Source organism: Teleopsis dalmanni, chromosome 1 (assembly GCF_002237135.1).
Source record: "Teleopsis dalmanni isolate 2A chromosome 1, ASM223713v2, whole genome shotgun sequence".
Lineage (NCBI taxonomy): Eukaryota > Metazoa > Arthropoda > Insecta > Diptera > Diopsidae > Teleopsis > Teleopsis dalmanni.
Genome location: NC_051846.1, coordinates 130,886,050 through 130,900,000, shown reverse-complemented (window position 1 = coordinate 130,900,000; position 13,951 = coordinate 130,886,050). Strand labels below are relative to the sequence as shown.

General features: G+C 37.6%; 2 protein-coding genes across 3 annotated transcripts; both read right to left on the bottom strand.

Annotated features, from left to right (window-relative positions):
• Positions 1 to 2,844: 2,844 nt before the first annotated feature.
• LOC119665913 (putative nuclease HARBI1) lies at positions 2,845 to 4,076 on the bottom strand. 2 transcript variants are annotated; one of them, XM_038075176.1, is made up of 3 exons: positions 3,943 to 4,076; positions 3,462 to 3,888; positions 2,845 to 3,403 (listed from the first exon to the last, which is right to left on the bottom strand). In XM_038075176.1, exons 1-3 carry the CDS (start codon positions 4,053 to 4,055, stop codon positions 2,900 to 2,902), a joined length of 1,044 nt encoding a protein of 347 aa, XP_037931104.1. In that variant the 5' UTR covers positions 4,056 to 4,076; the 3' UTR covers positions 2,845 to 2,899. The 2 variants fall into 2 exon arrangements, with proteins under 2 accessions (XP_037931104.1, XP_037931110.1); XM_038075182.1 differs by having other exon boundaries at positions 3,462 to 3,870.
• Positions 4,077 to 9,475: 5,399 nt separating this feature from the next.
• LOC119666121 (cellular nucleic acid-binding protein-like) lies at positions 9,476 to 10,108 on the bottom strand. Its single transcript, XM_038075401.1, has one exon. The coding sequence runs from the start codon at positions 10,106 to 10,108 to the stop codon at positions 9,476 to 9,478; it is 633 nt and encodes a 210-aa protein (XP_037931329.1).
• Between the last annotated feature and the right edge of the window lie 3,843 nt (positions 10,109 to 13,951).

Here is a 13,951-nt window from a genome sequence, read left to right as displayed (position 1 = left end):
AACTGTGTCAAATGCATTTTGTACAACAAAAAGCAGGGTAAGCTAGAAGGATTACTACATACGATTGATAAAGGCGATACTCCATTATGTACGTTACATGTAGATCAGCTAGGACCGATGGATGCTACGTCAAAGAAATATAAGTATATTTTCGCAATGGTCGATGGCTTTAACAAGTTTGTGTGGCTTTATCCGACAAGGTCTGTTGGGGCTGAGGAAGTAATAACAAAACTTGAATTGTGGACTAAAATATTTGGAAATCCAACTCGCATTGTGAGCGATAAATGGGTCGCGTTCACATCAAATGCGTTTGTAGAATTTTGTAAAGCAGAGCAGATCGAACATATCCTAACAACAACAGGCGTTCCAAGGGGTAACGGCCAAATTGAAAGGGTCAACAGAACAATTATCAACGTTATTTCTAAATTATCATGGGAGTCTCTTCATCAATGGTATCGTTTTGTGGGAGACGTGCAAAGCACTATTAATAATGCAATTCATCGAACTACGAAATATTCACCGTTTGAAATCGTTTTTGGTATAAAAATGCGAAAGAACAGCGGGTACAACTCCATAAAACAAGCAATAGAGGATGAATTGATTCAAGAATTTGACAAAGAACGCAATATACTCCGACAACATGCGAAACAACAAATTGAAGAGGTCCAAGCCAAATATAAAAAAACATTTGATAGAAAGCGGAAAGAAGAGCGGGTATATAAAGCAGGCGACTTGGTCGCCAATAAACGTACTCAATTTATTCCAGGTAAAAAATTAATAAATGAATATTTGGGTCCATACGAAGCAACAAAAACCAAAAGCAACGGACTGCATCAACTAGCTGCGATCATATGAAGTTATGGCGTTATGCAGAAGTAGATGAAGAATTATCATCCGGGTCGGATGAAGATTCGAATGGCCGAATGTAGGTAGTAAGGGTAAGATCTGGCAACGCCGGCAAAAAGGAACAAGAAGAAGCTTTAAGAAACAAGCGGTAGTCGGGAATAAGTCGTTGAAGTTGTCAGTCGGTTGTGCGCGTTTAAGAAGTTACTTATTATTACTTATTAATTAATTAACGTATATACACTTTGAATTTTTGGATTAAATAAATACTATTAAATAAACATTCCTACATATATATATATTTAATGCCATTATACAATGTCATATATCACGACAGATAATATACCATAAAATTTATAATGTTTGTAACTCAATAAAACATATTATTATTATTAGGAAAAAACAAAAGTGTTGGGAATATGTGGACTGACGACGGTAAGTAGTTATTTATATTGGCGACATAATGGAAGAACACGCAGAAAAAAAAGAAACACGGCTGATGAAAAGATACTAGAAAGAGTTGATTGACAAATCAATTTTGAAAATGAAAAGAGGATATCCACATGAAAGGGTCATAACGGACGTAGTGACTAGTCAAAATATTTTTTTTTATTTTTAATATTTTATTATCTGTGATAACAGTTATAGTATATTTTATTTTTAATTTTTTTTATATCTTTATTTATTATTAATGTAGTTATGTAATGTATTTTATTCCTAATTTAAAAGTTATCAATGTTAGTGTTAGTTGAAATAAAACTCACTGAAAATTAAATAATTATATAATTTGTTTTTTTTTATAAATTATTACACACTCTTTTTTATATGCAACTGCCGCTACATTCATGTTATGAACAAACATGATGCATGGAATTATTTAAATTTTCTGCGTTATTCATTCTGAATTATTTCCTTCTAACAATACCAAATTTAAGGTCATCTGTTTACAATTAAAATATAAACAAAGGAAAGCTCACAACTAAAATTTTTTGACACATAAAAGTTCTTCCCATTCCTTAAGTAACTTATGCTAAGGTAAACGACAAAAAGCTCAATGTTACTAAGTAACTTAATAAGTAACCAGTGGAAACGTATCTTTAAGAAAACGCAGCATTAAAAACGAATTTTTAAAAAATAATAATATCTACTTGAGAAAGTGAAAAATATGTAGCTTATCCTACTCAATTTAATTCTTTATTTATTTGTTTAAGCAAGAAATAATTATTCAATTTTGTGTGTTGAAATTACACGTGTCTGTTGTTTTATTCTTAGTTTTCCCAAAACGTAAAAAGAATGACAACCTTATTTTTACTAAATAAAAATATTATTAGTTTTTAAAAATTTTCTTTTATGGCCAACTCATCTTATGTTCAATAATTTACTTATCCGTATTTGCTTGGCCAACCCATATCATTTTAAACATTAATGTGAATATGCAACCGCCATTATTAGTATTTTTTGAATTTATAATGAATAAATCAAAGAAGCATACGCACATGGATTGTATAAATTACATAAAACATGGTAGCCATTGCTTAAAATTAAAACAAAAATAATTTATTTTATGAAAAACGCGATCTTGCAATAATGGTGAATTGCAAAAACAGGCATTAATTGCTATAATTGGTGGACATTGAATGTAGACGAAATCGATCACACAAATAGTAAATATATAATCTGGCATGCTCTAGAATTCGAATCCGCATAAAAAAATTCGATTTCAATTTAAATTCACATTTTGGTGCTCTGCTTTTTTCATTTCATTTGCGATTTCACAAATGAAATCGAATGAATTTGCTTGCTCTAGAAACCGAATCCGCATAAAAACATGTGATTAAAACCACATATCGAAATAGTTGTGAATTTAAAAGTAGTGAAAATAACATGTAAGTATAATTACATTTTTTTGGAATTAAATCAGTTTCAAGTTATGTAAATAAAGAAAATAATAATTTTGATAATTTTTTTTTTTAATTTTAAGCTCCAATAAATAAAATAAAATATTTTAAGAATTTATTCATTTTTTTGTTTTAATAAAAATTTTCCTTAAATACTACTAACGCAAGCTATTAGCAATGTCATCTCTTATTGTATTTGCTTCTCTACTAGCCGATATTTCACTTAGTTCCTCTTCATCTTCATTAGCAAAGTGAACGTCTTCGACATCCTGTACCTTGTAGTATCTACAAATATTATGTAGCGCACAGCATACATTAATAATTTTGGAAACTTTTTCGGGCTGGTATTGAAGAAGTCGGGCTAGACACCTGAAGCGGCTTTTCAACACGCCAATTGCTCGTTCAATAACATTACGTGCTGATGCGTGTTTCACGTTAAATTTATGCTCCTGCGTTCCAGGCTGCGGATCTCTGTATGGGGTTAGCAAAAATGGCTGAAGGGAGTAGCCAGCATCTCCTAAAAGCCAACTTCCACGTTCACCGCTCTCATAGCACTGGCAGAAGTAGTCGTGTGCCTTGCTTACGCACCATATTAGTGAATCGTGGCTAGAACCAGCGCGCCTCGCATTCACTGCTCTAATCGTCATTTTGTAGTCGCAAATCTGTACAAAAGAGTAGCATATTGAAAAGAAATTTCAAAAAGAACTTGAAAGTCCTTACTATCATGGCGTTAATGCTGAAATAGCCTTTCCTATTATAAAAAAGGTGGTGGTCACGATGAGGCTTTGTCATTCTTATATGTGTTCCGCCCACACAACCTACCACACCCGGAATCCCGAATTTTTGCATAAAGTGGCGCTTAGACGCACTCCGCTCAGCGTCCGACATTTCTAATTTTATCCATGATGGGCAGATGCGCCTTTCCAAAATTGCGATAACATTTGTCAAAATTTTTCCAACAGTGCTCCTACCCAAAGCTATTTGCTTGTCGATGCCTACCGATTTTTGAAAGCCCCCTTCCGCTAAAAAACGCAATGTGCAGGCCAACTGAATAGAACTTGGTATGGATGATAACTTAACGTGCGGTGTTACGACTTTTACCAGCATGCAAAAAGCATCTTTGTTCACCCTGTAATAATTTATAAAGCTAAAAGTATTCGTTGTTTTTCGTTGTTTCATCCAGTATGAATTAGCCACTTACGTCGACTCATTCAAATCTAACGGATTGCTGCAATCTCTTAAAATCCGTCTTTTTATTTTTTCATTTGTGTGACTATTATTTTCAGCTGCCACCAATGCTAACATTCCGAACATTTTATAAAAACTGTTTTTTTTTTATTTTACTTATTAAAATTTAAAAATTTCACTTAAGAGCATTGAATATTTTACAAAACGTCAACAAACAGATGTTTAAATTCATTTTATTCATTTTGAGTTCATTTTGAAACCGCATGAAAATATTCGATTTCTGGAATACCCAAAACGGGTTCATTCCGTTTCAAATTGAATTTCGATTTGAAATGAAGTCGAAATTCAGAGCATGCCTGAATATAATGAAGCAATCAATAAAGAGGTTTCGTAATAGCTAATAAAAAGGTATTTTCCAGGGTTCAGAAAAACACTGTGCTTCTAAATGTGATTCTAAATAAAATTTCACACCACAAATGTGGTGTGTGAAAATTTTTGTGCATATCTTAAAATCACATCTTGTGTACACAAATCAAACGCACATTTCACACGAATGTGGTGGAGTGAAATAAAACTCGCACACGCATTCGGTGTTTGTGCCGAAGTTATTTCGCCCAGCACATTGTGTGTGAGACAGTCAGCTTGCCCTTGCACCCAACGTGTGCAGAAAAGAATACGAGGAGCACGTTTTGTGTGCAGACTCGAAAATAAAAATGCTCCCAAATGTGCGGAGACGAAATGTCTAATGCACATTCGTGTGAAATGATGATTTAAAAGCGCAAAATATTACGATGAAAAATGTAACAAAATAGTATGGAAGACAGATTTGCATTAATTTTCGTCTTAAGGCGAAATATTTTATTGAAAAAATGATTTTCTATTTATATTTTAGTTTTGAATTTATAATTAGATTTACATTTATTATATTTATATTAATTTAGAACATATTAATAAAGTTAATTTCGCAATGTACTTTAAAATTTTTTATAATATAAAATATATATAGTTTATGATATATGAGTTAAATAGAAAGAGTATTTGTTTCAAAATGTTATAAGTTAAGAGGATCGGTTCTACGGATCTTACTTTGAAAAAATTAAATATATTAATTTTGGACTACTTCATAAAATTTTATTTATCACTTAATTATCACTTAAAAATTAAAATAAACACTATAGAGTGTTGCTTTTGTCCTTTAATCTATAATCTATTATTAGTATTCATTCATATATTTCTGTTCAAGAAAATATTTTCCTAATCTTTCGTGTTTTTTAATAAAAGTTAGATACTCTACCTATGTAAATACATATTTTTTGAGAATAAAAAAATCTTCCTAAAATATGTTTCTATTTCTTTTAAACTGGTGAAAAACAAATACTTTTTCACTTACTAAATTTGCATTTAAAAATGCACAAAAGTTGGGAAATATAATTATTTTAAATATTTGTTAATTTATGCAATTTTTAACATAAGTTACGATCCTAACGAACGTTGTAACGACACGGATTCGTCGTTTTTAATTTGCTGAGGTATCACTCAGTCGCGGTCCGGGTCGTTGCAATAAATTTGTTTTATTGACTAGTTCGAAGCTGGTAAACCAAAGAAAGTTAAAAGACCATTTGTTTTTATTATTTTAAAATTTATTTATTAAAAGTTTTCTTAAATAACTTATTTTAAGCTTGACTCTACTCAGTAAGTTTTATCCAAAGACGTCAGAACATCAAAGGTTTGTTTTTCCAAATCTACTCAATTAGTTTTTAGCCAAAGACGTCAAAACATCAAAGGCGTTATAAAATCTACTCAATTAGTTTCTAGCCAAAGACGTCAAAACAAAGGCGTTATATAATCTACTCACAAGTTTCTACAAATTGATTTAGCCTTAGCGTCGAAACACTATACATAGTCTTCTAAAAGGGACTTAGCGCTGGAGTAGTGGTCTACTCACTTCGGTGTGCCGGTGCTAAGTGAATTTTGCATACAAAATCTCGTCTTTTATATGCAATTCTTATTTATTTGCACGCACAACCGCACAAGTATAATTTTCGTGCGTGTGGGTGTTCGCTGTGTTTGTCGTGCGTATGGATGTTCGCTGTGTTGATTGTGCGTGAGGATGTTCGCTGTGTTGATCGTGCGTGTGGATGTTCGCGGAGTTTGTCGTGCGTGTGGATGTTCGCGATATTGATCGTGCGTGTGGATGTTCGTGGTGTTTGTTGTGCGTATGGATGTTCGCTGTGGTTATCGTATTTAAATAATTTTTATGCAGAGAATTTTAGTAAAAATAGTAAGTTTATGTAGGGCGGAAATTTGTACAAAGTTCCGTCCTTACAACGTTAATATCAATTTTTTCAAAATTTGCAACAAAATAATATTTTCTTTTTCAAACAAAATTGTGAAATTCATGTAATTTTTTTCCACCCTTGGGTTTCTTTTTTTTTTTTTTTTAACGAGGACTCAAAAGCATCGAAAGCCTAAGTCAGTGCGAAACTTTAATCCGCTAAAAACATGTCCTCATGTCCGGACGGAGAGTTCCTCCTGGAACTACCGTTAGGTATTACGTCAGAAAGGCGTCCTGAGCATTAGCTGAAATCGTTAGTTATGTCGTCTGAGTTCGTAACTGTCCTATTTCTTGAGGTGAGACCTCAGTTGTGGCGCATTCGCTGGCACGACGTCGTTCAATGGCTCTAAGTTGAGTCATGATCCTAGCAGCAGCGGTCAATATCAATCGCCAAATATCCAGCGAGTTAAGCATTTTCAAAATTAAATTTCCCGGGCAAATAGGCTCGCCAATAGCCTCACTTATCTCTGCTCTGACTTCGTTAAAACGTGGACAAGAGAAAAGAACGTGGTTTGCATCCTCAGCGACCCCTTCACAGCTAGGACAAAACGGATCTTCTTCGTGTTTGAAACGATGAAGGTACTGTTTAAAGACTCCATGTCCGGTTAGGATCTGAGTGAGATGGAAATCTACCTCACCATGCGACCTGTGTACCCACACATCAAGATTTGGGATCAGGGTATATGTCCACCTCCCTTTCATCGAGTCATTCCATCGTTGTTGACATGTAATCATGGAAATGCTTCGTGCCTCATCCTTCGGCAATCTACTGTGTCAGATCTCTCGAAGTTCGTAGGCCAACAGATCAAGCGGCGGCATGCCTGCTATAACACATGCAGCATCGTCCGATACAGTGCGGAAAGCACTGATTACACGTAGCGCGCTTAGCCGGTACGTGCTTTTTGCGCCTGCAGCGTATGATCTCGTTCGCATAGCAAAAGCCCAGATGGGAGCTGCATACAATATTACCGAGCTGGTGACTCTTGCCAGGAGTTTACGCTTGGTGGATCGTATACCCGAGGTGTTTGCCATGAGTCGTGAGAGGGCAACAGTGACTTTAGTCGCCTTCTCATTTACCGCCCTTAGATGGTCTCTAAAAGTAATCCTGGTATCTATGACAACACCCAGGTACCGCAGGGATGACTTCGATGTAATTTCGAAACCATCGCTTGAAAACGAGAAGACTTCCCGTTTTTTCCGAGTACTGAGTAGCACAGCTTCCGTTTTTTGAACCGCCAGTTTCAGTCCGTTTTCACAAAGCCAACTGGTTACCTTATCAACAGCTGCTGAGCACCGCTCCGTGATTTCCTCTATCGTTTTCGCAACAACAACGATTGCAAGGTCATCAGCGTAGGCCACGCTTGTGCAATTCTCTGGAAGGATGACAATGCAGGACCAAGTACGGAGCCTTGCGGAACACCACAAGTAACCGTGTACTGCTTGATTCCATCGTCAGTCTGGACCTGAACCCATCTACCACTAAAGTAGTTGTGCACCATTCTCCTGAGGTACCATGGGACCCCAAATTCATTGAGTGCTTGTGATATCTTCGACCAATTGGCTGTGTTGAAAGCGTTTTTGACATCTAGCGTCACCACCGCACAGTACTCTTTGGTACCTCCTTTCCATTGTTCTCCGCTAGTAGCCGCGCGGGCTATTTTGACAACTATGTCAATGGCGTGAAGCGTAGACTTGCCTCTTCGGAAACCGAATTGCCGCTCACTAAGTCCTCCATGGCGTTCCAGATATTCGTGCAAGCGGTTGACCATGATAGACTCAAGGGTTTTCCCGAGTTCATCCAACAAGCATATTGGTCGGTACGCTGTTGGATCCTGAGGTTCTTTTCCCGGTTTAGGAAGCAGGACCAGATCTTGCTTTTTCCAAGGGCTTGGAAAAACTCCTTCCGTAAACACGTTTGCGAATACATTTGGATCAGCTTTAATTGCTGCAATGACAGCAACACTAGGAATGCCGTCTGGGCCAGGTGCCTTGTTCTTCATACGCTTCATAGCAGCATTTATCTCATTGACTGTGACCTGAGGTATTGTAACCAATCGAGGTCGGGGATCAAAGAAAAACTCTCTGTCGTCCATCGAAGGAAATAGCGTAGTAACTATACGGTCAATTACCAGCGGATCCATAGGTTGGGGTGCTCTATTGCCCCGAATCGAGCACATTACCACCTTATAGGCATTTCCCCAGGGGTCAGCTTCAGCACTCTGACATAATTCCCTGAAAGAGCGCTGCTTGCTCTGCTTAATCTCCTTCTTCAAAGCCTTGCGGCATTCTACGTAGTTGTCGTGAAACTGTTGCCAATTTGCGCAGTTACGGTTTCGTTGAGCGACGCACCTTGCTCTGATGCAGTCGCCTCTTAAACGAGCGAACTCTTCAGTCCACCAATAGGCTGGTTTTCTAGCTGGTCTACATGACGCTCGGGGCATTGCCGCGTCGCACGCTGCAATTAGTTTGGAGGTCACCGACTGCGCCATGCTAGCAGCAGACTCTGGGTACTCCACATTATCGATCCAGACCAGTTTGAAGATATCCTCATCGAAGAGTCGATGTTTCCATCTACGTTTTAAGCAGACATTTCTACTAAGCACTGGTGGTGTGCAGAGTTCGACGATAATTGCGCGATGATCGCTATGCAAATAGATGTCTCCAACTGACCATTTCATACTTTGTGCTATCGTGTCGTGAGCAAATGTCAAGTCGATGGCAGACCGATTCCGGCCTGCTTCGAATGTATGTTCGCCAGTGTTCAGAAGCACAACATCTAGTTGAGAGAACCATTCCATGAGCACTCTTCCTCTAGCGTTGGTGTGATTGCTACCCCAGGAAGTAGACCAAGCGTTGAAGTCGCCGGCCAGGATAAGCGGAGACTTGCCCCTGGCTTCTGTCACGATTTCGGAGAGTAGCTGCTCAAATTCCTGTAAGTCCAGACTAGGAGGAGCATAACAAGAGAACAAAAATATCTCATCTACCTTGACCCAGGTAAAAAAACGTCGGCTGACTGTAGTAGAGCATTGAAAGGCCCTGCCATTTGCGGACCATATTGCTGCTTTACCGGAGGAGTCTGAAATCCACGAGGAGTTTCCTACATCATGATATTGTTCACACAGTAGAGCTATATCCATATTTCGCTCGTAAGCCGATTGGAAAAGCAGGTCCTGTGCCGTCCTGCAGTGATTCAGATTGATTTGCACAATCCTCATTTGCGCACTTTGTCTACCGCCTTCTTGAACTCTGGACAGCGAGCGTTTCCAACAGCGTGCTTGCCTCCACATAGAATATATTTGCTGTCTTTGCTGCATGCAGCAGCAAAATGGCCTTCCTCACCACATCTTCGGCAAGACTTACTACGATCTTCCGGGAATTTACAGTTTGCAGCTATGTGACCAAAGCGCCAGCATTTTATACAGCGTTTCGGCTCCACACATTCCATGATTCGGCAGATTGACCAGCCGATGCGAATTTTCCCAGTGTTTAGCAATTTATCGGCATCTGACGCCGTGAGTTTTACAAACGCTATTTGTAAGCCCCGTTGCTTACCGCCCACCATACGGACATTGCCTTTCTCCAAGTTATTTATGCCACTTCCCAGACGAAGAGCTTCGCAAATCTCTTGTTCAGACGTGATTTCATCCAGGTCTTTGATCACCACCGTCTTGCTGTGAGTCAGTGCTGCCACACGTACTGAGTCACCAAGCACGCTAATCACTGCTGACTGAAAGCCCACCGTGTTACTTTCTGAAGCCTTTTTAAGCTCTAGCAGCAATTCATTTTTGGCGGTCCTGCGTACGCGCTTTACCGAGTTGCCAAGGTCCTTAAGCGATTTGTCCATTCTTATGGTCCTAAAGATATCCGCGTAACTTTTCTCCGCAGTAGATGCGATGATGATTGCATCTGGCTTGGACCGCAAGCGCGGCTTCTTTTTTGTTTCGACCTTTTTCCACTCCTGTGTTTTATTAATTTTTTTTATCTGAGAGTGCTTTTCGAGTTTTTTAACAGATACGGTGTGCGTGGCGGTCATCCATTATTCTTGCTATTAAGCCTTCCGCCTTTTTTTGTATTTTCTTTGGCGTTTTTTCCCTGTTTGCCCAGCAGGAGTGTCTTGTGTAGGCGAATCGGTTTTCTGGAGTCTCCTGGCATCTATTGCTAGATTCTGGAGTCTCAACCAGGGGGAGGTTTGGGAGCAACAGTCTGACTTGACGGTTTCCCTAGCCACTTTGTCTTGGAATTCGATCGCTGCCACTTCGTAAAGAAGTTTGATGCCGTCGATCACATCTCTCATCGGTTGATGGATGGCTCTGCGCCTCTTTCCATCCGATTGCGTCTCATTTACCATTTCAATGAGAGATCAGATCTTACTTCCCAGGCTAAGGAAGGCATTTTTCGGAGTCTTTATAGACCCCCGACACATTGCTATTGCTGTCCCTTGGGGAAAGCACGTTTTAGAGACGATAGGCACAGTCCCCGGTGTGGTAACCGATGTGGTAACCGCCGTGCGCGCACCTACGTCCATGCTGTCAGCGTGATTGGGCACGCTATCAGCATCCTTCTCCTCCATAATTGTTTTTGTTGTTAATTGTTTTATTATTTCTGTATTCATTTTGTTGAGTCCCCACTCGAGTTCGTTGTCGTTCATTGAATGTGCAGTCACCTTTATGATCCCATGGTTGTCTTTGCATGCAGGGAGTTCCATGCGAGGGTTGACGTACCTCCTTATGAGAGTGTACGTTCAGAGCCGGATCAGTGCTAGTCAAGAGTATACTCAACTGAGCCTGCACCACCAAATTAACAGTGTCAGTGTTGGAGCGTTTCTCGAGGCCTGCCAGGATTTAACGGGACGGGGGCAAGAATGCCATTAACCCAAAAGCCATTTCCTTAGAGATTCACTTCTAAGTACTCAGGTTCCAGAATAGCACCCTCACCAGCCCAAGAGTAATTAATTTCTACCAAATTCATATCTTCCAGTATGCCATAATCAGGATCTTACTGGGCTCGATCCTGATGGGTGTTTAAACCCTAAAATCATAACTATTATGCACTGCTTGTCTGTCTTAGCATGCATTCTTCCTCTTTCATACCTAACCTGTTAAGCATGAAAGGACTCCATCGTTGTTGCATCCGCCTTTTCTTAGGACAGTGCACACGGCTGCATCCCTCGATGGTGCACAGCTGTTTAGTCACTCTCTGCGCACTTGGATGTCCCTCGTTGCCATCCCGGGATGATGGACGCTTATTTAGAGCCGGCGTCTACTCGGCTCAGCTCAAGGGCTTCTCAGGGATTTTGTGACCTTTTCAGCCACACCCTCCGACGCCTGGCTGGATTTTAGTCGCCTCTTACGACAGGCATACCTTACCGCGGGAATATTCTAACCCCTATCCCGCAGGGGGTTTTTCCACCCTTGGGTGCAAGCGCAAATTCGCATATTTGTGCACATTTGTGCAATCGTAATATTAGAACAGCACACTCGTGTACGAAGAGAATTTTGTTTCGCACAGTATAAAATTTTCTCGCACATCTGATTGTGCACATTTTTTTAAGTCAGTCGCACAGCACAAATGTGTGTGCACGAATCTGTGTGCACAATCATCGCTTTGTGCGATGTGAAATTTGAAACCATACAACAAATTTGAGTGCGTGCGTGTGCATATTTTAAAAATAATTTCCACTCGCACAGTGCAGTGTGCGATTTTGTGCACCACTTTCCGAACTCCTATTTTCTGATATGATCAAAAGGTTATTACAATGAACAAGGAAAATAAACTTCAATTCATCAAATATTTTTTTATGACAGTCGAAATTTGTTATTATATTAAACCTTCAAGTTGATATGAGTTATCTAAATATCATTTACCTTAACAATTTTAGAAAGTATTATATCAATTAGTTCAGACTAAAAAACTATTCATTAGAACAAGTTTTCTCATTAATTTAGTTAAAAATATTTTTATTTAATTTTAGGTTTACTTTGTGCTGCTGAACACTATGATTTACCAGAACTATTGCAAGCTTGTTTTCATCACTGTAAGCAGTTTTTAAGAATAGAAGTTGTCTGTCCAATGTTAATTTCACTGGAGAATTATTATTGGCGATATACATCGGCTTCTGAACTAGTCAACATGATACTTTCTTTTGTAGAAAATAAAGCACATGCGCTATTCAAATGTCCAGAGTTTTTAAATCTCTCCGAATCAATGGTTCAAATGATAATGTGCAGGGAATTACAAGCACCTGAAATTAGAAAATTTGAAGCAATGTTAGCATGGGCACGTAATAAAGTAATTAAATTAAAAAATCATCCAAACAAGGATACACAATTCGAATTTGAATGCATCATGGAACGTTTAACACGAGACCTTAACTTGTGTCGCATATCGCCGAGTGAACTGCTGACTGTAGTACTTCCTTCAAAATCTCTTAAAAATGAGCGCATCATGGAAACTTTAATGATGCAAGTAAATCTTGGAACCTACCGCATGCAGGAATTGGATGAATATAGACAACAACTGCGTAATCAGGAATCTACTGAAGCGACAATACAAGTACATAGAGACGGATAAAAACATAAACATGATAGTTTAAATTTAAGTCAAAGAGACGAATGTTTCGAAGTAATGGAAATTCAAACTCAAAACATAATTTTGATAAAGTTATTAATAAATTAGATATGTATACTCTCTGCACTTTCACCGATTACTAGACAAGTTGCGACTCCCTTACAGACATTCTAAAAGACGCCGTGTAACCGTTGAACTGGTAAGGATTCATCTGAAAGAGATTTACAATGGCGGTTATTAAGCATTAAAATTAACAAAGAAATTCAAATTTTGTATTTTTATTACCCCAATATTTCTAAATTTCTATTTACATAAAGTTCTTTATATATGGACTAGAATAGTATTACCAAAACTTGCGTAATTATTTAAAGTTTCTACGTTCTTAAACATATAGAAAAATCAATTAAAAGAAACTGAAAGTAACAAAATAAATTTTATCTAAAATTTTTGGACAGATCGTATCACAAATTTATTTCTTTCTATTTTTTTACTACATGCATTAATGAATTTAGCTTTGTGTCTTAATGTAGTATTCAATTTTTTTTTCAGCACCAAATTCGTTGCATACTTCTTCATCAATATAATTAAATTAAGTAATATATTAATAAAGACACATTTGTTAAATTTTTTTTGATATGTAGTTAAATGAAGCAGTGTAAATTATGTTCTTGCCACTTTTTTGGGGATAATTCTGGATTCACTGAAGTTTTGATAGTTTTTGTTTATGTATTTTGACGAGAGTTTGTTTACAATCTTTTTGGTGTTTTTTTTTTGTGACTAAAATTTTGTTTGTTTTTTGTTTATTGATTTGAACAGATAATTAGAATTTTTATATTAGCTGTGTTTCAGCAAACATGATCCGCTCAATTTTACATGTAAAACAAAAACAATGGGGTGAACCAGCAATTGATCTGGTTCACTTTCTGGTTCAATGTGGAATGTATGTAAAAGATAAAAGTGGAACGCATTTTAATGCAAATGAGGTTGGCAATGCGATGCAACGGTGCAGTAAAATTATAAACAAATCTACATTTATATTTATTTATTATTGATTTTATTTATTTATTATTTATTTTATGTACTTATTTATTTAATATGTCATTATTATTTATTTCCTTGT

Coding starts and splice junctions, on each gene's coding strand:
- LOC119666121 (XM_038075401.1), bottom strand. CDS start 10,108: ATGGACAAATCGCTTAAGGACCTTGGCAACTCGGTAAAGCGCGTACGC.
- LOC119665913 (XM_038075176.1), bottom strand. CDS start 4,055: ATGTTCGGAATGTTAGCATTGGTGGCAGCTGAAAATAATAGTCACACA. Junction 3,889..3,942: donor TTAGATTTGAATGAGTCGAC/GTAAGTGGCTAA, acceptor GAATACTTTTAG/CTTTATAAATTATTACAGGG. Junction 3,404..3,461: donor TCAGCATTAACGCCATGATA/GTAAGGACTTTC, acceptor TCTTTTGTACAG/ATTTGCGACTACAAAATGAC.